The sequence below is a fragment of the Melopsittacus undulatus genome, chromosome 3, assembly GCF_012275295.1.
Source record: "Melopsittacus undulatus isolate bMelUnd1 chromosome 3, bMelUnd1.mat.Z, whole genome shotgun sequence".
In the NCBI taxonomy this organism is placed as follows: domain Eukaryota; kingdom Metazoa; phylum Chordata; class Aves; order Psittaciformes; family Psittaculidae; genus Melopsittacus; species Melopsittacus undulatus.
Window position 1 is genome coordinate 75609434 of NC_047529.1, and position 27822 is coordinate 75637255.

Sequence of the window (27822 nt, forward strand, 5' to 3'; positions counted from 1 at the left end):
AATTGCTATGGCATTGCTTTAACTTTCTGCTGGAGATATCTACTATTACAGTTAATTTGACAAGATTATAAGATCTCAGAGAGATAAAAGATAGAACTATAACGACATCTTTGAAGACTGTTGAGGACCAGTTGCTTTGCTTGAAAAAAAAAGCAAACAAAAGCAAAAGAATTAAAAGAATTGTAACCATTAGAAATAGCCAGGCTTCCCTGAGATGGTTGCTGCCTTCCTGTGATTCTAAATGTGCACTGGAAATGGAAAATGTCAATCATCAGACACATAGCAGATGTGTTTATTCCTATACTTTTAAACTGAAATTCAGCAGTGATACTAGATTAAAGATTATAGGTAGCTGTTTTTGAGGTACTGATTTTGAGTTTGAATAGTTGTAATTTAGATAATGACCAAAATTAAAACCTCCAAATATAATCTGAACACAGCATTGTGATGAATGGGCTGTATATATGCACTGATAAACTTATATGAGCCTTTGTTTTCAATCCTCTGTAAGTCTTTGAAAGCCCTTCAGTCCCTCCAGTTTTCTTTCCAAGTATACCCCTTTGTAGCGTGTACATTTTGGCACATTTTGTATTTGAATCATACAGAAGATGACTGTTTGAAAACATTGCAAGACTGCTAGAGTCACAATAATAACTCTGCCATAAAATGTCCATTAACTTGGTATTAACTGTCCCTACTGCATCAGATGACCACAAGCATAAACATTTTGAAAAGCCAGAATTTGCTGCGTGTATTTCACATACAGCTGGAAAACTCAGTTCTTAGGTGAAGGAGCCTTATAACAGCAGAAATAAAACAGCTAGTTGCATTAAGAAATGTTCAGACCACTGGCTGGTAACAAACTCAGGTATCCAAGTTCTTAAATTCAAATACATTAATACTCCAGATTTGTCTTCCAGTAGTCTTCCTGTGAAACATCATGCAGTGCTTGAGACCACAGTGGTGTAAAATACGTCCATGTATCCTTTATATAAAGTAGTACCTGTTCTTCTGGTAATTTCTTCCAACATTAAAAGTACATTGTGATCATTTGAATTGAGGCAGTACTTTGTAAGTACAGCTGACCGGGAGCACCATTAGTACAAGAGGTTTGTTGGATTCCTGTGAAAGTGAATGCATGATGCAGCCAGTGATCCATCCTGTGAAGGAGAAAAAGAATATGAGTAACAACTGAGCCATAGCTCTCCGAGGGTACCAAAGCAGGTTTTCAAACTGAAGTAGTGGAGCTGGGAGAAGGGGACTTAAACACAAGCATGGACATGTGCCAGAAGGCAAATAACAGCCATGAAATTTTTCATTTAATCAAAATTCAAATCTTCCACCAACAAAGAGGCATGACAGAAAATTGTCAGCCAGCCCAGTCAAAAGCAACGTTAGCAATAGCACTTTTGACCTACAAAAAAATGCAGGAGGATTTTTCTTGGGAGAAATTATTCCAGTTTCTGTATCTGATTGCAGGTCCAGAAAGGTTCTGAGAATAATTTAAGGCTTTTTTTTTAATGGAACCATCTTTTGACATTTTCCCAGCAATAATTGTAATGTGGCTGTATATCTGTATTATGCTGGACTTCTTAAGTATAAACATGTAACTGGCTCTGCTGAACTTCCAGCCTGTGTTGAAGTGCTTTGCTGGATGAGAACCAGAGCCCTTTCTTACTACCATACACTTACTCCGTGAGGTTTCTGCTAAATAATATGCAGGTTGGAGCCACCATCTATTTCCACTGCAGTTAGGAACTGCTGCCTATACCATTTCTTTGCTTCCTTTTGATTTGCTGATAAATTAAGTCAGTGATTTGTAGTTGATGTGGATGCTTAGTGCAGTTATCAGTAGATTCGGTACAGTGCCCTTTACAATGACCTTGCAGCACAAAGAGGGACAGTGATTTGCCTGAAGTTTCTGTGGATTTTTCCAGATGTACTAAAAGCCTCACAGCACTGTTTATAAATCATAACACTCAGCCACAGAAGAGGACAGTATAATGTGTCTTTTGAATTGTTTTCCATCTTTGAGACTGAGAACACTCTCACTGTGAAAGCTATTTTTATATCGTGAGCTTGTTATGGCCAGTATCTGTATTTTGGGCCTATCCTAATCTGCTGGGGTTTGTTTTTGTTTAAATGCTTGTAAGTAAAGTAGGCCTTTCAGGAGATTTTTGTTGCAGCTTCCTGTTTGACTCAATGAGCTTAGCCGCAAGGCTGCTGTGTAGCTTTATAATGCTTTCATTTGTTCTCTGGAGTATAATGCATTTTTACTACAGCAGACGTGTTTGAGTTGGATGCATTTTGATGAAAAGGACTGGATCATAAGATGGTTGTCATTTTTATTGCTTTTTAAATGAAAGTCAGAAGTTCGAAGCTCTCGTCCAGACGATGGTTGCATCAACACAGCAATCAGAAATGTGGCTGGAATACACATGGGCATGCAGGCTAGATGAAATATCTTTCAAATTTAGGCATTGTGCATAAACGCTTCAATATGGTAAGTGTCGCAGGATTAAACAGCAGTGTCGCAGGATTAAACAGCAGCATCGCAGGACTAGCTTGTACAGCTAGTGTCAAAACCTTGTTTCGCTACATTTTCAAGGCTACCTGGATTGGTCAGTGGTAAGATTAAAACTCCCAGTATATGCAAGAGGCCTTCAATGCCTCCTCCCTTCTGGAGAGCATTTCTGCTGAGTGAGATCAGTTGTTTCTGCCTCTGTTTTATGAACATGCTCAGCTGGACTTGAAAGTACATCTTGTTTTGCTGTCCCTGTGCTGCTTGCCATTAACTAGGAGTACACCACTTGCAATAACATTGTGAAAAGTAATTGATATCTATAATGGTCCTGAAGTGTTCACTGAAAAGCATAAGGAAAATCATGCCGTTCTCCTAGTGCTCAGATGAAGATTCACGTAATACAAAAGGTCACACAATTTAATCTAACCTCTAGTAGTAGGGTTTTTCTTCTTAAATAGGGCACTAAACACATTGGGAATAAACAGTGGATTCTTTTTGTACAGGCAAGTTTTAATGGGCCAATGCAGAATGCTAGCATCACCCATTTGTAAGGTTGAACTTCTCCGCTGCTCTTGTGCACAATTTAGATTCTAGCATGGTTTCAGTTTTTCCCATCTTAAAGGTGAAATCTAAAGGGCAACATTTACTTGTTTCAAGCATATAAACGGATTGTAGAAGTATCAAGTGTAATATTTTTCATTTTTTAAATACCAGCATGTCAATACACACAGAAGGAATGGAGCAAAATTCATGCAGTTAAGAGACTGTAAAAGGCTTTTTCTTTTCTTCTTTTAGCTGGTTCCTCTCATGTGAAAAAAACGCTAGTCTCCAAGTCCTCTTCATCACCATCTCCATCCACATCATCTCATCCCAAAGCCTCTAAGGAGACTTCCAGCAAATCGAGCACATCAGGTACTCCCAGGGGCAAGAAAAAAACTGGGAAACATTCAGCCCCACGAACAGCACCAGATGGAGCTGCTTCTTCCCCCTCAGGTGCCACAGCCAACACTTTGGAAGTAAAGTCAAAAAAACTCGAACCTGAGCAACCTTCCATACTAATTTCGGAAACGGAGGATGCAAACCAAGCGAGCAAGCTTGTTGTTCCCCCTCCTCCCACCTCTGCCCCTCCTCCACCTCCACTTCCACCTCCTTTTCCTGCTGGATCTGGTCAGCCCACTGTCACTTCAGATGCCCAAGATGTGCCAGATGGCTGTGTGGCAGGGCCAGCTGTCCCTGGATCAGATACTAAGCCTCCTCTCCAGCCTGAGCATGGCACAGATGAGAGCCATGCCCGAGACAGCGGTCCAGATGCTGGTGGAGGAGACACAAAGAGGTAAGGTGGTATGGCTGTCACGGGTGAATGGTAAGACCCACAGCCAAGGAAGCCACATTTCTTCAAGTAAGGGATGCTGCAGGCACATGGGGATCTCTTCTGTTTCTTCTGCTGACTCGTAATGGTTTGTGTTGCATTCCAGCACATTTTGTTGTTTGCCAGTGCCTTTGAGCCAGTCACCTGCTGTACCTCATTTTTCCCAAGAAGATCATTGCTCATAACCTGCCTCCTACATCATTGTGTGTCTTAATGAGACCACTGTGTTCAGCAGTTCAGCCAGTAGCTGATAACGCTTTCATTTCTCTCTCATAAAGGCAAACAAGAAATACTACTGAGTTACAAGTTGGGTTTTTTTTTGTTTGGTTTGGGGGTTTTTTTGCAGATATCATTAAGTATCTCACTGCTAAAGCTCTCAATTCAATGGCTGAATTTACTTGCACACTTGAAAATGACAGTTTCAGACCTTGCTTAGTAGGTGTTTGGTCTGTCACTGCCTAGTAGCTTGTCTAAGTCTCAGATACTATAAAATCTACTCAAGAGAAAGGTCATAATTATATTTTTTAAAAGAAATAGTTGACAGAAAATGAAACTGGCTTATTAATCTATCTTTTCTCTGCCACAGGAACTTTCATAACAACCCAAGAGGGTTTAGTCTAGATGTCAGTGGCCTACAGACTCCTTTAAATTCCTGCTAGTACATCTGTGTCAGCATTATGATACTGTACTGCTTCTTCCCTTACTCTGCTCTTCCTTTCCATAAAGATTTTCCTAAGGCAAACGGTGCTCTGCTGCTGTTTTTAATGTTCATCAGTGATGGGCATGAATATTTTGGACTCAACAGCAGTAAAACTGTATTTAAAACACATAGAGATACACTTCCAGAGCAGGAAGCTTTGCATTCCCATTTGCTCTGTGAATTGCTTCTCTTACCCCCAACTTTTTGAGCTGTTTTTCTCTTCTTAGTAACCGTTGTACACTGCTGGTCACATCACACAAGCAATAAAATAGAATTAGGATTGTATTTTGTGCAGGCTTTGTAGCACCTCATTCCAGATCAATTGCAACTCTTTTCATAACATACATACCTACCTACACATATGTGTATGTATCTGCATGTTTTATATATGTTTTATATATGTAATTTTTTTAGAAAGAGAGAAGTTAATTTGAATAACAGAACTTTTCATACTTGCTTATACAGTCTGTCTCCCATTTGTGTTCTGTGCTGCTTGTGTTAATGTGACACCATGTCTGCTTATGAATTAACAGCTTGGCTACCAAAGAAGACCAGGAAGGGGAGGCACCTGACCAGGCACACACTGAGCTGGTGGAGGAGGCTTCTGACACTGCTGCTCCTCCTGAGAGTGAAAGTAGCAGAGAGAGCCACAGCAGTGACTCAGACTCTGATGGGCCAATACTGTACACAGATGATGACGATGACGATGATAATGCAAGTGCTGAAAGTAAGAATCCCATCAAGAAGTTGCAGGCTGCCTTTTCCACATTGCATTACGTGAGCATGCCTGACCCATGCTAGTGTGATGTAAAGAGAGGTATGGCTGCATGGGGTGGGTTTAGATGATTCACTATTTTGCCACTAAGGAGAAATGGGTGTTCCACTTCTCCCTAACAGCTGTGATCAGAAACCTTCTGGGATCTATGCAATGGTGGGAACAGGACTGGAAATAGGAGGAACAGGCTCAGAAGAACATGAGGGTGGAAAAAGGCCCACACTTTAGGACATCAGAAAGCCATTGATCTGTCTTTGCCCATGTCATGAACCTCTTCCCTTAAAACAGTAGTGTGACTTTCAGCTAGTCACACAAGAACTGCTCTAGATAACCCAGAGTGTCTTGTGGGAGTAACAGTCTTTGGTAGACAGTAGAGGAAGTCCGTCAATCAGCAGCTTCACTGTCTCAAAGTAATTTGTTCCTCTTTGATCAGGATGTTTTAAGTATTTGAGCACCTTAACAGGCAGAGGAGATCACAGTGGATTACATCTAATTTTACAGCTTTGAAATTTCATCTGGAGTCATGGCTATATTATCACCCTAATTTGACAGATGTCCTTGCTGCTGCTGAAGGGGGTTGTCCTGCCTACCTTCTGCCTAATCCCTGCTCCCAGCTGTTCATTCTTCCCTTAGGCCAGCAAAAATGTTTATTTTTGCACTGGTGGCTGTTGTTGAGCTGATTTGCAAGAGAAGCAGTTCCCTGATTCTGCTCACCCAATGACTGCACCTTTGCCTGAAATCAAAGTGCTGTGTACCAAAGGGGGATGAGGGAAAATGAACGTTTATGTTTTTTCCTTGGCCACTGGTGCAGCAGAAGCTGATGTGCCAGATAGATCAAGAGGCTGAAGTTTCTGCAGTTCTGCATTTGGTCTGAATACCATCCAGAGTGGTAGCGACCAAAAAATCATGTATTCAGACAGCAGCATGTGTCTTCCGAGAAGTGAGCTGGGAGCTTGTGGTGTTACCAAACTGTGTTATGATGTGGTGAAAATCTGCCAGCCTAGGACATAGGTACCCCCCTCAGTCAAAATATCAAGATACAAGGGAAGAACTAAAGGCCATGAAAAATACCCTTCTTTCCACATCTGGCTGTGGCTAAGGCTAATAAAATTGCATGGCCCTTGTTGCTACTACATCTGTTTTATGGACAAACTGATTGTTTCAGTGCCTGGGGGTTCCTTCCTAGGTCACTTTACAATCACTCGGAGCACTTTTCTAAACTGTATTTTGGTTTTAATTTACAAATCAGTTAAAGTCTAAAAGCACTATGCAAGAGCTAAGTGGTATTAGATTGAAAAAAATTGAGAGAGTGAGGGAAATTAAGACAGAATGAGATGAGACTAAACCATTTAAGGCTGAAGAAAAAGAGCAGCAGCTTGCTAAATATATTAAGTGGATAAATAAACCAACCTGCAATGTATCAAATTTCAAAGACACTTAAGTATAGATTTGTCATTTTTATCCTGTCACTTCACAGATGACAAGGGATGTTTGTGAAACTCCCTTATCAATGTGGTTGGTAGCTCTTTCATCCAAGCCTTTCAGCTTTTTATTGTTGTGAACAGACCTAAAACTACTTCCCTTTTGATGTTAATTAAAATTCTTCTGCATGTGGGAACATGGCTGCTTTGGGAAGGTATTCAAGTTCTTACTCAGAGTTTGTGTCTGTAACCTAAGTGTGAATGAACTGAATCTACCCTTCTCCTCCTTTCCTCAGGCTCTTTGGCAAGTAAAATTCGTCGAAGGGATACTCTTGCTATCAAACTTGGCAACAGACCATCTAAGAAAGAATTAGAAGACAAAAACATCTTGCAGAGGACATCTGAAGAGGAGAGGCAGGAAATCAGACATCAGATTGGAACGAAGCTAGTGAGGTATCAGTTGCAGGGTAAATGTGGTTTCATTGGGCTGAGATGGAGGAAGAGAGTTGAAAACACTGGGTTCAAGTTTAAATGCAGCCCAATATGCAGTGCAGGATCTTTGTGGTGCAACTGTCTGGAAAACATTATTTTTATTTCTCACAAAACTTTAAATGTCAGTAATGCATTTTCGTCCTGCAGGAAACAAATCTAAAAGCTTCGGGGGGGGTTGTGTTGTTTGGTTTAAAAATAAAAAGAATAAAGAGGACGAGAATAAGAGTGACCCCACAGCAGTCAGTGCCATGGTTCAGCTTTTTTCTCAAATTGGTTAGCAAAGACTTGCACTTATATATACCCATCTTAGTCAGAGCAGTAGTTCCTGACACACAGAGCATGCCTGTACATGTTCATTCATGCCTCCCCATCCTCCTCCTGTTCTCTAACTCTCTCATTATTCATGTGCTGGTTCCAGCAAAAGCAATGGAAGGAGGCAGACTTTGTTTACTGCGCCCACCTCTGAGGCATGTCTTTCTTATGCTGTTTAACTTTCTCTTTCTGGACTTGAGAACATTACATTAGAAAAGATTAATTTTCACTTGCATTTTTACAAGCTTTTTTTTTTTAATCCTTATAAATGTTAATTTTGGCTTTCATGATCTCTGAGAATAGACTACAAAATGTCTGGATTTTCCCAGACCTATCCTTGTTTCTCATGTACTCAGAAATGTCCAGATAGATTTGGAGGATGTCCTGTCTTTACTAGAGATTTCCAGTTACTGGGTGGTCCAGCCAGTACTGCTCCAGTACAGACTACTGCAGCCTTGCATCAGCACTTAGAAGATGAGCTGAGTTGCTCTATGGTGATGGGCTGTGTCATTTTTTTCATCCCTTAACCATGACAGTGACACATCTATTGTGTAGAGCCCATGGATCATTTTTCTTCTGCTAATAAAGTGGTGTGGTTGTTATCTCTGCTTTCCTGACTGAATCCCAGCTCTGATGATCACATCCTGCTTGTCAGTGTCCCTCAGAGACTTGAACTGCAGAAGCTGCTCTGATTCCTGCCCTGAGCTTCTTGTGCAGGGACACTGGTGGTTCTGCCAGGAAGCTTGGGTGGCAGGAGAATGATGCTGATGCATGCCAGGGCTGTGCTCATGCCTGAAATCACAACCAAGTTTGATGCCAGTTCCTTCCTGCTGTGGCAGTCAGCACCTGGCAGCATCAAGGTCTGATGGGAAACCTGTTCCCACAGCTGAGTAGAGCCAGATCAGGTCCTGCCTTGGTCACCCAGGATAAACCTGCCAGTCTTGCTCACCAAACCTGAAAGTCCAAGCATGGTTTGAATCAGAAGCTGAAGATGATCCACAGTGAACTGTGTGAGGTTTGCTGGACAGAGAGGCAGCTATCTTTAACATAGTAAGATTTTAATAAATGTTACTGCTGAGTATTTTCCTGACGCTTTTCTAAAGCGAACAAGTGAGCTTGTCTAGTAGGCAACATAAGCACAGCATCAAACGTATTCTCCACTGTGCAAACCAGAAAATTAGTTTGTTTGGTTTTTTAATGGCAGTTATTTGTAGGTAACTAAATAAAATAAAGATTTGATTAAAGCTCCTGATTGTACGTAGGAAACAGTGTATAATGCACAGCTTTTGTGGGTTTTCTAATGAACAAGATTTAAATTCAAAATATTTGAGAATAACTTTGCAATTTATTGTATATCTTGTAATGATGGTGCCTGGGAACAAAAAAGGTTTATTAATTTCTTTCATAAAATCATTATTGTAAATGAAGAATTTAAATCTGCTGATACAATTTTATTTAATATTATTGCAGGCATCAGTTATTTATGTGTTTGAGTGGCAGCAGTGCATACATTAAACCAAATGGCCATGCCGTACTGTAGGTACATGCGCAGTTATTTTAACTGTCTAGAAACTACCTGAATTGTTGAACACCTCTGCTGGCAAAGAATAGCCTGGCCATATGAGAAACACCTCTTAAGCTGTATTACAAATCATAATGTATTGTTTGGATCTGGGTTTAAATCAGTCACTTACTTTGTTCTCACAGGAGACTTAGCCAGAGGCCTACAACTGAAGAGCTTGAGCAAAGAAATATCCTGAAGCGTAAGTACTTTATTCAGGTTTCATCTACTATTTACTTAAAAAGTGAGCATATGTTGGATTCATCTGGAAGCCTGTCATTGTTGCTCCAGTGTTAGATCCATAACTGGAGAGAAATTATGTTCTAGAAAATAATGTGTCAATACTAGATTTATATACTAACCTGTAAATGGTTGCTGTGAAAAATGTATAGTCAGTATGCCAAATTTTGCTTCTCGCAATCCCACTTCTTGAAGCTGCTCCAAACACCAGGAATGACTTAGATACCCTTTAGAAGTAGTTCTAGGCTGGTTAAACTTCTGCCTACTTTTCATGAGGAGGAGTAGGAATATCAGTAGGAGGTGGGAGGTGGGAAATAAGGGCAGAGGTTGAAAGAAGGAGTAGAAAGGGGAAAGGCGAAGTGTTCAGGGGAAACTGAATAGGTATATAACAACTACATCAGCATGCTAGCCTTCATATCCACTTTTGACATGTCTTCTGTACTGAAACCTGCATGGGACATTCTCGCTGAATCTTAGAGGTCTTTTCCAACCTGGTTGATTCTGTGATTCTATAATATCTTTCTGTTGATTAAATACTTCCATAATATCCCTGGTGAAGAATTGAATAATTCAGATAGTCAGGGGTAGAGGAGTGAAGTGTGTTGAATGTTTACCCCATATACTTATTCTCCATTTACTTATGTTGGTTTTGTTCTTAGGCTGTCAGGCATTTCAGAACAGGAGGAGTTTTTTGTCCTCCTTGATGAATCTTTCCATAATATGGATGTTACCTAAACACATACTCTAACAGTTGCCATGCCCAGCTCCATCTAGCCTTGTGTTCATTCTGCAAGGGTAGCCTAGCACTTCGTGCCTAAGTAGAAGAAATGAATGAAGAAAATGCACATGCAAGTCTTTCACACATAGCAAGAAATCAAAAACCTCTTCTATTCTTAAGGTATAAGAACTTCCCATACTTGATGAAAAAGCAGGTATAATGCCATTATTTCCAACAATTGTTTGGCAAAGTTGAGAGTTCATCTGTGCAACCCTGGTGCACAACATGCTAATGGAAGAAAAGAAAATGGGCTGTTTACCTGACAAAATCCATGGACTGAGCACTCTGTCACCTGCTTAGGCCAGCAAAGCAAAGAGCCATAGCAGTTATTGGCTTTTGGACAGCCATCCATGCTAATAGAATCTTAGGGCTGTTGTCCAAGCTCTCAAAAGCCAAATAGTGCCACATCTTACTGAAAAGGGAAGCTGCAGTTCATGCATTGTGGTGCACAGGAGCGGGGTCAGGGGACTCCTGTCCAGCACGTAATGTGAATAGACTTTCTAAGACTATCATTTCTGAACCTATAGATTGTATGGTTAAATAAAGATAAAATATAAACCTCTTTTTTATATCCACTTGTGCTGGATTGTGTGAGAAAGGTAATTCCAAAACATGTTTGGTGGGCCAGGATATGGCCACTGAGCTGGGAGCACCAGCTGGGCTTCCTTACTGCCCTGTTCCTCTCATCTCAGGATAACTGATCTAGCAGTGAACCTGCAATGTATTTAATGTCCCTTTTGCCACTGTTTATTCCATCCATTGCTTTTGCAATAAGAGCTTAAGACTTGAAAGCAGTTAATGGATTTCTTCTCCTGTTTCAGCTTGTTTACTTTAAGCTTTTGGCAGCATACCAGGCTTTGCACTCAATGCCTCCCTCTGTCCTCCCCTGCTGCTGCCAGGGGGCTGTCTTAAAGAGGCAAGGGAGAGCAAAAAATAAAGGTTATAAATCACATGCAGTCACAGAGTCATTGGCAAGCACATAGAGAATCCAGAACTGCCTTTTGTTCATCACCGAGATATAACATATTCTGAGTTGATAGTGATCTGTAAAAGCAAAGGAAACTAAAGCAAGCCTGGGTTTGTGGTGAGTCTGACTCAGAGCCCCTTAAGGGTGAAAGTTCTCTCTCAGCTCCAGGGCAGTCATATTATTTATCAAAATTATTACATTCCCTTCCTGTGGATCATTTGAAAATGTTTACATCTCTTAAATGTCTTCCTTGTAGGCAGCTTTGGTGAACAAGTTGGAATGTCTTTCGTAAAGCTTCCTTCCTCCTATTTTTAAGCAGTAGGTGGGGAGAAGGGGTTATATTGTTGTGCATTTGTAAACTGCAACTAAGGAAAAGTAATATTTGAAAGTAGTATTTTGAGTAATATTTACCAAACTTTAAGATTACATTGAATGGTAAAGGTGCAAAGGTTTACTTCAAGATTAAGTCCAACCCAAATCTTTTAAGAAGTTCAGACATCAGTATTTTTTTCTTTTTCTGTATTTCCAGTTAGTGAGAAAATCTGTCTTGAAAGAAGTTTTGTTTAGACAATGTTTCCAGATAAACCCATTACTGAAAATCCTGTGACTGAGTACGATCATGCGACATTCAGGCAGATTTCTATAAAACCAATTTGGATAAAACTATTCAGATTTCTGAGTCTTCCCACACTAAAACAAAGTTCCAGTAACTCAGGGGTGAACGTGAAGGAATAGATAAAGCCCTGTGTTTTTAAATAAAGACAAGTTTCTTGTGCACTGGCTTTAAGCCAGTAGTATTTATAGTGTTGCATTATGGCAAAGAACCTTTTCATTCTTCCAGGAATTTTGGATTAAGATAACTGTATTTTTTCCTGTATTTGTAAGGGACAGTGAGCTTCTTGTGCTGTGCACCTGCATGCCTGCCAGTACTGGCTTTGTAGAAAACAGGGGTTAGCTCATTAAGGAATATTAATGGTTATCATTGCTTGTAAAATGAGGAAAGAGAAACCACTTTGCGCGTTCCAGACTGCTGCAAGAGGCAAGCACTTTGTTTGTCTTTTTCTCTTTCCCTGCAAGCCCACAGAGAAGTCTAAACATAGCTAATCCCACAGGAACACAGTGGAAAGTTCGGTTTTACGCTGCGGGAGTACTTTGTGGTCAAGAATGGAGCAGTCCTCAGGCAGAACAATTCTCTCTTCTCTTTTCCCCTTCTGCTACAAGACAAATATCCCACAGAACAGGTGGTGGCCAGATTTAATACGGCAAAAATTGCAGGAGTGCTAATGTATGGATGTCAGGGAAGCTGCTTGTTTCGCTTGCTGAATGATGCTAAACAGAATTGCTTCAGTTAGGAGTTCAATCCCAGTTTGACCTGCTAGGAGCTGCAGGCAGGGAAGGAGGAAAACCATAGTTTTGCTGGGATCTAACTGAGGACTCCTGCAAGCAAGAGTGCTTGCTGTGCTGGTCTTTTGCCAGTACAGCAGCAGCAGGACATCTGAGGAGGGGACTTGCAGCTGGGAACATTGTGTTTATATTTTCTTACCCCGTATCGCACAGATTAGATCGGTTTTAAGGTGGAAAGCAGCCAGAGTGTGTTCCTATGCATTAATGTGTTCCTGTTTGGGCAACTGAGTCAGTTTGTACCTGCAGCCAGAACTTGGCCCTCTGTCTGTAATTTTCCACAACACCTGAAGGAAGCAGCAGCACTAGACCCATTCTTTTTAGCATCACACATCTTCTTAACTCACTATGGTAACTTTCAAAACTTTTACCTTAAGAGAAGAAAAATACACTATAGGTTTTACTGTTGATAGGAATTTATATCCTATGAACAATGTTTTTGTAGCAGCAAGCTTAAAGCAGCCACACTGCCCAGCAGGCTGGAGATGGGAAGGAGGTGCTTTAGTGTGAGCCAGTGCCATAGATGGAGGGCCACTTGCAGACCAGCAGATTCATTGTATTAGCAGCAGCCACCAGACTTCAGTCTTTTTCCTTTAGCTCTTCAGTTTATTCCTAGAAGTGAAGCAACTTGGGTGTGTAGTGCCCTTCCTGCTTCCTGACCTCTCATACAGAAGACTGTTCCCCACATGTTCGATTGCCTCCTGCTTTACCTGGGAGTGAAGGGAGCTCTTGGTGCCTCATGTTGGAGTTGCCCTCCTAAAGGTGGGCTTCCAGCTCTCTTCAACAGCCTTCTCCAGGACCTGCCTGGATCCCCTGCCCAGCAGCTAAGATGATGGTCTTGGTCATCACCCATTTCTAGGTGTTTTCTTGTGTCCAGCATCCTTTCATGCAGTCATCTGCTACCCACTGTGATGTAGCTTTACAGCTTGAGATAGGCAGCTAACCTTCAACCTTCCTAAATGTCCACATCAACTTTTTTGAGTTATTTTATCCTCACCTGACAATTTCAGGTGGCTGTGCTGTTGGTAGTTTTCCCTTGAGGTATGAATTAAGCAGTGCAAGCCACTATTTCTTACACTGAATGTCTTATTATTGTACCTTAGGAGGCACAGTGGTTTAGACAGCAACAAAATGTCAAGATGTGAATAATGCAGAATGTATTATATGAACTAAATGAAGAAAAGGCAGTACAGTGATGTGTATATCCAGCTGCATTTTTTTCTGCTGTGTCTGCTGCTGGAGAATTTCTGAGGTGTAGGACCTAAGCTACTCAGTTCATAAGGGGACAAAACTTTTTATGCCAAATGATTTTTAGGTAAATGGGACCCCAGATTAATAGATTTTATGTAATTACCTCAGTTACTATGTCTGTTGATTGCAAACACAGTAGCTTTAAACAAAAGTCTGCAGATGGTTTACCTGACCTAAAACAGCTAGAGAGCTTTTGATTTTGTTAGGCAAAGTTGCTATAAAAAGAGTTCACATTTAAAGTTATAAGTCCTTAAATACACCCAACTTTTTTATTGATAGATGTATTAATTAAAAAATATTAAAATGTAGATTAATCTTTAACTCTCCATTCATTTTCTGTCAGTTTACAGTTCCTGTATGGAAACAGACCATCCTTATCTTCACCCATTATGAGAAAAGCTATTAACAAACCATAAACTACATCCACATTTCAGTATCTCAGTAAAATCAGCATCAACATGAAATCCAACCCAGTCCTGGCAGCAAGCCTGTGCAATTGCATCTTACTGTTGGAAACCTGGGGATAGTGTTGGATACTCCTCACAGAGCAGGTCTTTGGCTGCTATCACCTTTTTCCTGCTGCAACTTTCTTCTTTTTCTTTTTTTGTCCTTTGTTTCTCTTCCCCTTTCCTTTGTATTGTTCTTGCATGAGAGCCTTTGAGTTAGCAAAGGAAATCTTCAAATACCACAAGGTGTCCTGTTGTAGTGTTGCTTCCAGTGTATCAGTCATGATACAGAAACTCCTCTGTGGCCAGGTTGTCCATACTAACACAGCAGGCTTGCCACAGCAGACAGGGCAAATAGGACTACAGGATTTAAGACCACTTTTTTTGTCTATGTAACAGACAAATTAATTCCTTTACATTTATAGTTAGCCTTGAACTATAATATGGAATCCATAACCCCCAGCCATGAATAAAACAGGATCAGAATTTTACAGGTATCTCTAGATGGGATATTTCAGCCACAACAAAGTTAACGTTGCATATAACCCTCACAGGTGGGCTGAAAGGGCACATAATAGTCTTCAAGATGTACATTAAAAATTCTGAGTCCATATGAGCATGCCTTTGTAAGTGTGCTTTTCACTCAAGACATCAAGCTGGGTTAGCACAGAAATCTGTTGAAAGCATATTTCAGTCTCATGGCCAAGTACATTAAAAAATGCATATACCATTTCCTGCTGTACTTGTTGACCACTTAACAAAGAGGGCTTGAGTGCTGAGTCACATCCCCGCATTACAAAACCAGAAGAAAAACATTAAAGTAGCAAAACCAATTTGCACTAACAAATGATGGTGAAACAAATTGTCACTGATGCGTTGCATCCTGGAGCAGCAGAGGACACTCAGCTGATTCAGCTACTCAGAACAAAATTTTTCTTGAGCCTTATGAGTAATTAGACTCTAAAGTCAGTGGGAGGCATGTCAGAAGTAAAAGCAGCAGTGATTTTAATGTTAGGACAAGTAGCTGAAACATTAGGCAGCTCTTTCAGGGTACTACTTTGCTGTTACATAGAAAATGACAGACGCCTCCTCTGCTGTGTTCCTGACCCACAGTGGTGACTGGAGATGTCTAAAGTATCAGGGGAAATGAGGATAAGGAAAAGAAAGAGAGCACACAAAACCTAAAAAGCAGACAATGAAGGCAGGATCACTCAGAAATATGAGGAAACATGGGCCAGGATTTAAGTCATGGAGCTTTCAACCAAGAAAAACACAATATGTGCATTTCTAATACTTAAATATTCACTCCTTCTTATCTCTTCTGAAAACAGAGAAAAATGAAGAAGAGGAGCAAGAAGCCAAAAGAGAAATAAAACGTAAACTCAGTAGAAAGGTGATGATGTCTTTTTTGTATTATATATTCGTGTACAATTAGTTTAAGAACTGATGTATATACGTTACTGCAAATGTCCGTCAGTTCATGCCTGCAGTCTAGAAATCTGTTTAAAAAGCAGTACAAGCCCAGTCCACCTTGGGGGGAACTTCATCCTGGCCAGTTTCCCATAACTGCTGGAAAAGCATATAGAGTCTGGCCATGCTTAATGTTTGTCTGTGTAAGCAGGGGAGAGAAATTACACGTATTTGCTCTGTGAGCGTGACCACTGCTGTCATGTTCGAGGCCAGGTGTACCTGTAGATCCACTTTTCCCTCAAGCAGCAGAGAAGGCAGGAAAACAATGTGTGCCCCAAGAAATTCCTTCACCATTTTTCTAACTACCTTGGCCACTGCAGGTGGGATTGCACTCTCTGTCCTGGAAATAAAGCAGTTAGGGATGGATCTGCTGCCCTGACTTCAGGAGTTTGTTCTGGGACTGGATGGGGGAGTTTTCATACTTATTCCTAGTCTGCCCTTCTCTGCAAAAATACAGTTTCTTTAATACGATCATCCTTAGTTAATTAAAGTGAATATTGTTTTGAGGTGACTGAAACAATTTGGCATCATAAATGACCCCAGATACTCAAATCCAATTTTTTTAGTTAGACAGGCACCTCCAAATCCTGCTTATTTTCAGTATTATAGTTGAACATGGCAGACTGTGTAGTCATTAATGCAAACAGACTACTGCCTATTGGGGTAAATGGTGTGACAGTTGCAAAGTCACAATTAATATTCCAGGGATAACTGTCATGATTCTTTGTGACCTGCCCAACAAAGACTATTTTTATAATGGAAGAAATTAGGTTGTGCTGCTTCCCCATTCCCGTGCAGCACTCCCAGGGTGGTGCCTTTTTATAGCTACCTGAAAGTGACCCTGTTTAGAAATACCACTACAGTTCTCTTGAGATTACATCATACCCTCTTCTTTTGTTTTATTTCATCTTATTAAAAGTACTATTTTCTGCCTCCCGCTTACAGCTCAGCCTGAGGCCTACAGTGGCTGAACTTCAAGCAAGAAGAATCCTTCGATTTAATGAGTATGTGGAGGTCACGGATTCTCCGGATTACGACCGTCGTGCTGACAAGCCTTGGGCTAGGTTAACTCCCGCAGACAAGGCAAGGGACAAACTCTTGGATTATAAGAAAACTCTTGCATATGTCACTTCTGGGGGCCTTTCCTGTGGTTTACATCCTCTCAATGAATGACGTCTGATAGAAGCAGTGATATTGTCATGGTACTACTGGGCATCTATTGCTTGCACCTAAGAAAACCCACTCAGGTGCTTCTTAAGAGCATATTTGCCAACTGCATTATGGCAGTCCAGGCCAGTATTTCCTGTATTTTTAAAGCCTTGCTAAGCCAGGTACATACTGTTAGCAAAGATGGCCATGACCCGTGTAATTCAGGCAAGGTTTCTGCAGGCAGAAGCCTGTGTCACTACCACTGAGAGTTATTTTTGCAACTCATTGAAGTGAAAAATGGGAGAAGCTGCTCCATCCTCCTAAGAGTTCCTGGCCACAACTAGAAGTGTGGGAACTGACCATGTGCATGCAGCATATCTTGGGAAATCTGCCTCCAACGTGTTGCAGTTAATAGTTCCTCTGCCTGACTGCAAAGGATGAGACAAATGGTTCTGTGATTCTCTTTAAAAAACCAGATCAGTCAAAGAGTATCATAAAATACTCTTCCATTTGCCTCCTATACCATTTCATAAAAGGAAAGGTGTAAGATATATGTATCAAAAATTGCTGGACCTTTTAGCATTGGGTCTGAACCAGCTTTTACAGAAATCATAAGGGATGTGCTTGGCATGAGAACTGGTAAGTGCAAGAACCCACTATCTTTTAGCTATGCAGTGTGAAGCATTGGTTTTATTTTGACTTGTATTTTAGTATTAATGCCAGCTCATCTGACAATCAAAGGAGAATTTCATATGAAGTCAAGGTGGAGACCTTAAAAATATACCCAGAAGTGTTCGTAGATGCAGGCTCTGGGAGGGGCTGAGCACTCTCAAGTCCTTATGAAGTCTCTGTGGGAGGTTGGAGCACTCAGGTTTACCTAGGTTTAACCAGGGTAAACTGTACTAGAAGAAACATTGGTGTTTCCTGCTTACTTCAGGGTAGGAGCTTTAATCTTGATTCATTTTGTAATGAACAAGTGCCCAAGGCTGGTTCTGTGAGCCCCATGTTTGTTGGCTGAGCAGAAATGCAGACCTTGGATTGCCTGGAAAGTCCCTTGCCCTTTTTCCCAGGGAAGTAATTTTTCTAATTCCAGTGGGAGCAGAAAACTGTACTGTAACTATGTTAGGGAGCTGGAGCTCTGGTGTCTTTGCTGCTCACTTGGTGCTCAGAAATAGCTGTTTCTTTCCTAGCTATTACAGCAGTCTCATGTAAGCATCCTATTGTGGCAAAACAGAACCATCCCCTCCTCAAAATGAAGTTTCTCATTTATGAGACCGCAGTCTGGTGATGCTGTGATTTTATCATGCTGCTTGGCTGTTCTGCACTGAAAGGCATGCACGCCAGATGAGATTTCTTTAGGGATTAATGAAATGATACTGCTTTTATTTAAAATGGTGAAAGAAAAGAGTGCATAAAGATAAACTTTTGTCTCATTCCACAGTGAAGGTAAGAAAACTCACAGCATAGAAACAGAAGCCTTTGTATTATATATTAGAATATTTCAGAAATTATGTTCAACACTTGATGAAGTAAGCTGCTTGTCACTTTATTAACATAAAAAACAAGGCAAGTGTGCTGGATTTCTGCTTCGTTAGAATCTGCCAACTGAAAATGCAAGCCTGAAAGGTACAAATACTTCACATCATTTTTCATAAAACTAATTAAGACAAGTGACTAATTTCACTTAAGGAAATGCTACTCATCTTGCATTCCTGAAGTCCTTTATTCAGGGGGGAGATAGGAGGCTCCTGCTGTGTGTACAGTGCCTGTGCAGGCAGCGAGACTCACCAGCTACTCAGGGGCTGTGCCTGGATCCCATCTGGCTGCATACTCAGCGACTGGTTGTCCAGATAATCCAGTCCTGTGCCAATTTCTGTCTGTAGCAAGTGCCACGTTTCAGCAGGAGGTTGATTTACCCATTGCAGTAGATTTGGTGTTTCTTTGTTGACACTGAGTTTCTTTGTAGTGTATTACTGATCCATATAACTGTAATTGAAAAAAGTCATTCATGTTAAGGATCAGAAATATGTTGGTTATAGTAAGGGGGACAGGAAAATGAGAACTGTAAGGGAATATGCAAGACTAGGGACAGGCTCCTTTTAGAAGCTTTACTTTCCTTATGATTCATATTTCTTATGGTTGCATGTATCATTATTGCTTATTAGGCAGCCATACGGAAAGAACTGAATGAATTTAAAAGCACAGAAATGGAAGTACATGAGGAAAGTCGGCAATTTACCAGGTAGGTAAATCCCTCTTCTTGCATAAATTGGGGAGATGACAGGGACCCTCTGCCTTTCTGCACATCCTCTGCAGTTGTGTCATGACTTGTGTAGATTCCTACTTTAAGTCTCCTTGAATCCCACCACTGATTCTGTTGCTGGTGCCATCTCAGAATCTGAACTGTTACAGCAGTGAAGGTGACTGCAGTGGATCAGTTGCTTCATTGAAAAAGATCGTTTGGAAAATCTAAAAGACAATTCTTTGACAGGATTTAGCATTTCTTGCAGATGAAGTTAACAGTCCTCAAGCATGAAGTAAGGACTGTTCTTCTCTGGTAGTACTCCCTCGCTCATGAAAGTGATGGAGTGTCACAAGGAAAATTCACAGTGGGAGATGTGTTTGGTGATTTCTGCCATCAAGTAGTTAATTGCTTGATTTCATAACTTCAGTGGGGTTTTTATCACCAAACATGATTATTTTTGTTTTTAATACTACTGTAAAGTCACTGAAGTGTAAATATAGCACAAGAAAATTAACTTTCAAAAAATCAAACCAGTTTCACAAACAGCAACCCTAAGCCAGGAGATGAACTGGGAGGCATGGTTTCAATGTAGTGTTGCATTCTAACCATTAGGAAATGTCTTCTTCAAACATAGATATGTATATTTTCATTTGGCTTCTGATGTCATTTTCTCTTCAGCCAGTAGGTAGTATATCTTCTTTAGAGTATATAAAAATGTCACTTTAAAAAAATGGTCATCCTGAGGGAGAAAAGGAAAATGAGCAGGAACAGAAACCTGGACATGCACTGAGAGAGATGGAGTGTGTCCTCCTGCCTATGTTGTTACATTTTTTGAGTTGCACTGCAACACAGAAGCGTAAGTACAGATAGGCATGAGTCATACAAAAAGAACTGGGTATTTTTTTAGGAGAACTGAAAACAGTTGAGGCTGGTTACAATTGGATTCTTAAAGGTGAACCAAAAATCTCAGGGGTCCAGTGGAGGGAAAAAAAAATTAAGAAGTTAATGATTTGTTTTGAGGAGGGTCTTGGAAAATGGAATAAAAAATAGCCAAATTGTGATAAATACAGTCAATGATTCTATAGGGTTCTGGAAGAATTTAGACCTGAGGGAAATCGGGCTCTCCCTGCTCCCTCTTGACTCTCCTTTTTTCTTGGATTTTCAGTGGTCATGTTGTGGAGTCACTGCACAGAAGTCAGCAGAATAGCACTAGAAAAGCCAATTAAGAGCAGAATTAGATGCAGATGTTTAAACTCAATTGCAGTTTTGAAAATAAAAAGAGATTCCATTTCCTCTGGGACCTCTCATAAAAAATTATTGTAGTTCACCACTGCATTTGCATTGATACAACAAAACTGATTTATTTTAAGAAACCCATAGACAAAAGCTTCCAGCTAGAGAATGAATTGTTCATCTTTTAATTTTTTTCAAGGAGATCACTGAGAGAATACAAACTGAAAGGCACTTGTGTTGGCAGCTGGTTAACTGGCTGGTTAGCAAATGCTTATTTGGGTAGTTTTGTGATAGAATGAGACAACAAGGAAGCTACATATTAAACAAAAATAGCTTATAGCATATAGTTTCTTATTACATAATCAGTGCAAGGTGTTTTAATATTATAGTCAGTATTTACAATACCTTTGTATTGTTAAAATTTGATATTAAGCTTGGGAAAGGAAAAACCCTGGTTTTCATTGTTCGTTGCTTACTGTAATGACTGTCAGTTGAACTGCTTTTCTACGCCTAGTAATTTAGACTACTTCCTTCTGTTATTTCATAACAGAATCCAAGAAACTGAGTTCCTAAAAATAGAGAAATAAATAAATGTTTGGGAAGAGGATATTAGCAGATGTTTGTAAAGTGCTTCTAATGGAAATGCTATATATAGTCCAATATATCATTGTTCTACACAAATCCCAAAACCTGGTGTCCTTTTTGCATGCACTGTGCCCTCACTTAGCAGACGAGCTGCATCTCTGTGAATGTCAGCTCTTGTGTACACCTCCTTTATTTGAGAAAGACATCCCTGTGTTGTACTGTGCCACATTACGGGGGAATGTGTGGGTTGTTTGCCTTTCTCTTCTCTGGAACTGAAGAGAAAATACGTCAAACAAAAACTTACATAAATCTACTGTATTAGGTGCATCATTACCTATGTTTTTTTTTAAATTGCTGCATCTTTTACTACTTCATGGATAGGTAGATTTGTTAAACCTTTTAAACAGGCAGTTAGAAATCTGGTGATAGACGTGTTGAGCATATGATATTGGTGCCCTTCTTACCTTTTTGCCTGGATTCATGACATTTATGCTGAGTTAGAGTTTCAATTACTGTAGGTTGCTAACTTATTACAGAAAAGGTTGGTAACACCCTTTGGAGCAACCCGCCTCTCTATCCGTCATACAGACAATCTGGAGTGATGTACGTGCCCTAACTAAAAGTATAAAAACCAGTGAGGTGTCTTTGTGCCTTCTTGTGTCACAGCTGGCTGCTGTTAATTGGACAAAAGCATCTACAGTGCTGAAAAATTTGCTGCTTGCTTTAAAAAATCCAGATTTCTTTTAGCTTCATTTTGCGGAAGGATTAAAACCTAGAAATTTAAGCTTTGTGGCTTAAATTTACTGACAGTGTCCAAATAGTTGGTGCGATTGCTGCTAAATCTCTACTGGCAAACAAAAGAGCCAGGAAGCTGTTCTCTTGCGCTGAGGCCAGCAGGCTTGGCAGAGCTTAAATTCATACAGTTAACCTCTTCCCCCCACCCCAAAACAGGGCAATGTCCTTCTATACCCAGTCTGTCTGCTAATATCAGCCATGCCCAAGCAGTATGTGAAGAGTACTGGCTGATGCAAGTGAAACTGTGCCAGGGATCACAGTAACAGCTTAAGGGTATGGACAAACAGATGGACACCAGTGCTTCAGATACACTGTAGCCCTGCTTGGTTTTCTAGTAGAGATGGACAGTGGGGAATAATAGGGCTGACTGATGCCACACAGACCAGGAAAATCAGGAATAATTCTATTCAGGCAACAGAATTAAACAGCTGTCAGAGCAGGATGAGGATCAGTGTCATTGTCAGTTGAAATAATGTAAATCTAAGTTTCTTAATGATTTATCATTTCAGGTTTCATCGTCCATAACTGTTTGACCGCATCCTCTATTTCATGTAACAGTTTTCTTTGGGGAAATCATCAAGTCCTGAAGACCTGAGATTGCACTGGAATTTGACCGAGTATGAGTGTATGCTACAGCTTACCCTGAGGTTAATGAAGGATGTAGCCCTCATCTTTATCAATGGACAAATGCTTTGTCTAGGAGGAGAACCCACATGAAGTGTTTGTCAGTGTTAAGACAGACAATGGTTCTGTGGCTATCTCACACAGATGAGTTGGTGGACTTCATCAGAGCTCCACAAGTCAGGAAGTGCTGAAGACAATCGTTTGAGAGCCTGTCACCAGGAACTCATCAGACTTCATAGGGTTGTGAATGAGGGTAACTGAGTGTGAAAAGGACTGAGAGTGTGGGGGAAGAGAGACTTCACTTGTTGGTCCACAGAGAAGAGTGGAACAGATGGGACTGCTCAGCAATGCACTTGGCCAGTGGGAGAAACTATTTTTTAAAAGAAACTGAGAGTTCAAGCAACTGTGCATGTATCTTTTTTTCTAGTGGCCGCAGCCTGTCTTAGGAAGACAGCAAGCCACAAGTCCTCATGTCATCAGTACTTTAGTGAAGAACTGTAATTTTCTCTGGTGCCAGTAAATGCAGTTGCCAGAAACTAGTCCTAGTATAACACAGCTGTCTTTTTTAAAATCCCAATGAGCATGCTTCAAGAAAATACACAGAACATTCATACAGAACAAGTTATATATTTTTGGGGTTTTAATGTTGACATACTCCTGATACTCAGAAATACATAAACAGGATTTGAAGGACAAATAACGTGACACTATGAATGCAACAAAATGCTTCATGTTTAGAAACACTCCTTACCGTCTGTCACTTGCTATTCAAACCAGAGGGATCATCTTTCTTACCCGTGGCAGGCAGTGGAGACATCTTTGACATCATGCTAGTGTGAATTCAAAATCAGAATTTAAATTAGGCACAAAAGTCTTTACTAATAGGCTTGAGCAGTGGTTACTAATGGGACTTTTTACATTCAAGGACTCTTGCACTGCTTTGAGGAAGAACTCTCAGATGAATAAATATGTCTTCAGCCAGTGGTCCTGTAAAAGTGAATGGAAAGTCCTTAGAGTGTCTGCAGCCTGTTTTGTTGAGTTTGAAGAATGCTTCTTAGATTCATAATTTTTTATACTGTCTTGAAATTGTACATGTGAATACAGTGCTATTAAAATGAAGTGGTATGGAGTGTGAAAGGCAATACATGGTTTCGCTAAGTTGGCCCAAAGGCCTATTAAAAAGCCTGTGGCGTTGTTTACACTAAGAAATTCTCTGTCTTATATTAGCACTTATTTATCCTTTGAATTAATGTACACAACATTTGGGGGGGGGTCTGGAATTCATTTATGCATACATTTAATGCAGTATTACAATATATTTCCTATTTATCCTTTCTAATGTGTGTACATATTACAAATTATTTTTGTCTTTTATGTGCCCTTTTAGTTTTTAATTATGAAGTGTAAGTATTTCTTTTTCAGGCAATAAAAGGTCTGTGTAGATGTGATTTTTACCTCAGAACCTGCAGTAGATTATTGTGGAATGTTTTCAGTTTATAAAATTGAAGATGGTTGATTTAGATGTGACCCTAAAGGCAGGAAGGCAAGTTGGTGGCTAAAATTAGATCTCCCCCTTTACTGATATTACAAGACAACCAGGTTTGTATAAATGGGGTGGATTATTTTAGTAAAGAGCACTTCTAGTAACAGGAGAGTACTTTCCAATAGCTGTCACTCTATTATTTTTAGAGATTGACAAACTTTTCTTTTTTGAAAAGCTGGATTTATATGACTCTTAGGATTGCATACATTTTAGTAAAAATCTGGTAATGTTCAAACCCCAAAATATCAATAACCAAATAAAATAAGCATCTACGTGCTTGGAGCAAAGAAAAGGAAGCACCACCTTCCCTTCTTTAAAGGAATCAATAAAAGCCATTAGCATTCCATTTGCAGAAAACAGTTTACTTTCTTTGGGTCCCATAATTTTATAAATATAGAAACACCACTTTGACATCAAGGAAGCAGTGAAATGTATTCTTTGGCACTAAATCATATAGGAATGATGAGGCCACTAGAGTGAAGGTTTGTCAGCAATTCCGGTAGAATCCTAATTTTTACTTTTAGAATTTGAAGAGTAAACTTAAAACTTAACAATAGCACATAATAAACATTTCTCCTGCTTAAACTTTGTTGTTGTTTTGCCAAATTTAGAAGTGTGTGTCCAAAATCCTATAAAGGTCTGTAGTGTTGACTTTGAAGTATAAACCACAGCATTTCACTTCAAAGGAAACAAGTAGAGGAATTAAACAGACCTCAGTGTTGCCTTAATCACTTTGAAGCATTTGAAAGCAGCCACGATGCTAAAGGCATCTGCCTGTTGCACAGGCAGAATAAGTTGGACACAGGTAAGGTCAGACTATATAAACTTTATATAAGACAGTAACTCCACTGACATGCCAGAGTACATACAGGTTACACAAGCAAACCAAAACTTGCTAAATTCTTAGAATAAAGCAAATGAATTGACTTTGCAAGAAGACATTCCTCTATGGTAGGCCTGGAGCATAGATGGAAAGACATATGCTACCTTCTCTGTGTTTTAACAGTTAAACCTCAAACATGAGGATACAACTTCTGGCTCAGACTTCCTCAAGCTGTGTTTTGCCATAAGACATGAGGATATACATAGGTGAGCTGTTACTAAGGTTCTCCCTATCCTCCTTCAGGGTTTGGGTTTTTATTATTCACTACAAGCCATTGCTAGAGGCAGAATACTAGCCTGGATAGAGATGCTGGTTTAGTTTCTAATCTTTAGTTTCTAATGTAATTTTTTATTATTTTGATGATAAATAATTAGATGCATTCTTTGGCCCACAAGTCAGCAAACTACTTAGCCAAATTTATGTAACTGGACAAAAAGTTTTCTTCATTGGAACTTATATAAAAATGTAGTATACTTGCAGAATTAGAATGGTATCTATTGTGTACTGTACCCACACACAGACATAGAATTGTATATAGTATTTTTATATTCTAAGTATCAACTGTCAGAAAAACAACAGCTGTAGAAAGTAATCCATGCAATAAAAAATAACAAGATTTTGGTATGTTACTATGTGCAGTAAAGCAAGTTTGCTTTACCTTACTGAGCTGCCTAAAGTCGGTTTCTGCTGTATCTCCCAGTCCTCTGTATCCATGATTTTGAATGTCTTCAAGCTGCTACAACAGCCTGTTGGAAATAATGTTATGTACCTGTCTGTGGTGCTGCATGCCTGTTAGAACAGAAAAATCAGGACAAGTCCCGAAAAACGCCTGAGTAAGTAATCCTTGAGGATAAAAATAAAAAGATGCAAAAAAGGCAAAGAAAAAAATAACAATTTCCATGCAATGCATAGTACAGTTCAGTTGTCTGAAAGGGATCACTGTCAATTTTTATCAAGTTGGACAAATCATTTAAATGTCATCCACAGCATATGACAAACCTTCCACGCATACCTGCGTTCCACAGAGTCAGGTATGAGCTCAGATGTCTACATCCACACAAAGAGAAAATTTCTAGCTTGAAGCAGTGTTGCTGAAATGCCCTCATACATGAGATTTTTGTTGGTAGGATCACACATGACAACATGTTGCTGTGAGTGCAGAAAAGTGGATGCTTACAAATCCTGATTTCTTCTTCACATAATAAATTGAAATGGTTCTAGAATGTCTCTCTCCTTTCAGGCAATAGAAATAAGTTCTTATAACTGAACTTAGTTGTTTCAAATGAAAAATAATCTATCAGAATTTTTTCCAATTATATATGTTGGTTCAACAAGTACAAAAAAAATATATTTAAATGCTAGTGATTATTTAAGCTAAATACAATTTCAGCTGGTGATTTGGAAAAAGGTAGGACTAGCAGCAGTGTCTCTTCAAAATCACTGAAAGTATTCACAGACATTTGTAGGTCTACAAGAGTATATTTATTTGTTGGGTTTAACATTTACCTACAGTTGCGTATGTCCCTTGTTGTGGTGGATTTTACTGACCTCTGATGTGTGTGGGCCAGGGCAGCACCAGCTACTGCTTTGGCCACACTGGGCAGCTAGTGCTTTGAGAAGCAGCACAACCTCAGTGCTGATATGTAAAAACTGTATCAGATGAACACTTTTTTTGACATTGAAAACCAAATGAAAGCTGTGAAAGGAAAGGATGAAAACATCTCTGAAATCACAGAAATTTGTCCCCTCCTTCCAGGTGAGGTTAGCACATTGTTTCCAGTGGAGATGCTTCAATTCATGTCTGTGAAAAGTAATACCACAACAACATCAGAGAAATTGTTTCAAAATAGCTGTCACTAACCTGAGTGTAAATACAGTCTGAGACACAATTTTATATCATAAAATAGGAGGAAGATCCAGCCAGCAAGGGCTAAAAATGTCTTATCTAGTCTGGCAGCCTAGGAATCAACTGAAACCCCCTCATCAGCTGCAGCTGACAGTAGGTTGGAGCCAGGGTAGTGAGAGCCACACTGTCATCTGGGTACCTGGCAGACTGCATCATTAGGACAGGTCTGTCTGAGCACTGCTGGCGTCCTAAGTAGGTATCTTAATGCTTAGGTGTCCTAAGCCTGTATTTCAATGCTGTTAATGCTTTAATGATAAAGTAAACCATGCTAAAAGCCTACATTTGCATTAAATTGTTAGGTATGCCAGAACTGTGTCTTTCAACGCTTTCATGACATCTATTTTTATTTATATCTCTAGGAGTTAAGACCTGTGCCACTGCTATAAACTAAAATAAAGACATACTCAGGGTGAAACACAGAATAAACTTGCCTCCTGCCTTTAGGAGCTTCACATTTAGCTCCATTATTGTTACTATCTTAATTCTTATTGTACAATGAATTGCACTCTTGGAGCAATGCTCACTGCTGGGACCTAGGTTTTGATGAACAAAAAAGCAATTCTGAAGGTTTGTATTAGGTTGACGTTAAAATATTTTGAGAATCAAATTAAAAGTAAATTCCCCAGAATAGCTTAAAGCTTCTATTTAAGACACCTGGAAAAAAATATGAAAGTGTACCTATATAGAGAAAGGGAGAACCTGAATAAAAATAACATATCTCACTGTAATGTTTTGACAGGTTTCTTTTCATTAACTTTAGTGATTTATAAGATCTTGTTTCACTTTGTCAGTGTTCCCATTTTGTTGCAGGATTTTAATGGAAATAGAGCTCATATGAACTAGATACAGCATTTCACCACTATTTCATTATTTTCTAGAAGCTAAATATTGCATTGGGTAGGAACAAAGAAAGTAATGGTATTCTCTGTATCTCCTTGTTCAATCATTAAATCTTTATATTAAAAATATAAAGTCTTGCAATACTATGTCAAATTTAACCATATTTGAACCTTGTTATAATATAGTAAAATGTTGTTGAACATATTTTCCTTTCACTACTTTGAGTGGTGGTATATTGATTTGTAAACTTGTATAAATTTTGGAATTAAACAAATACTGTGTTTTGGACAATTATTTTAGCTGGTGTGATTT

General features: G+C 39.6%; 1 protein-coding gene across 2 annotated transcripts in view; it reads left to right on the forward strand.

Moving 5' to 3' along the window:
- PHACTR2 (phosphatase and actin regulator 2) overlaps positions 1-27801 on the forward strand; it is a 78025-nt gene extending 50224 nt beyond the window's left edge. For both annotated transcript variants that reach the window (XM_031049827.2, XM_034060942.1), the window contains 8 exons: positions 3320-3857; positions 5127-5320; positions 7086-7242; positions 9301-9356; positions 15569-15630; positions 16653-16790; positions 19022-19098; positions 22224-27801. In XM_031049827.2, coding sequence (XP_030905687.2) covers positions 3320-3857; positions 5127-5320; positions 7086-7242; positions 9301-9356; positions 15569-15630; positions 16653-16790; positions 19022-19098; positions 22224-22239 — 1238 coding nt within the window. In that variant the 3' untranslated portion in view covers positions 22240-27801. The remainder of the gene's footprint in view (positions 1-3319; positions 3858-5126; positions 5321-7085; positions 7243-9300; positions 9357-15568; positions 15631-16652; positions 16791-19021; positions 19099-22223) is intronic.
- The last annotated feature ends 21 nt before the right edge of the window (positions 27802-27822 follow it).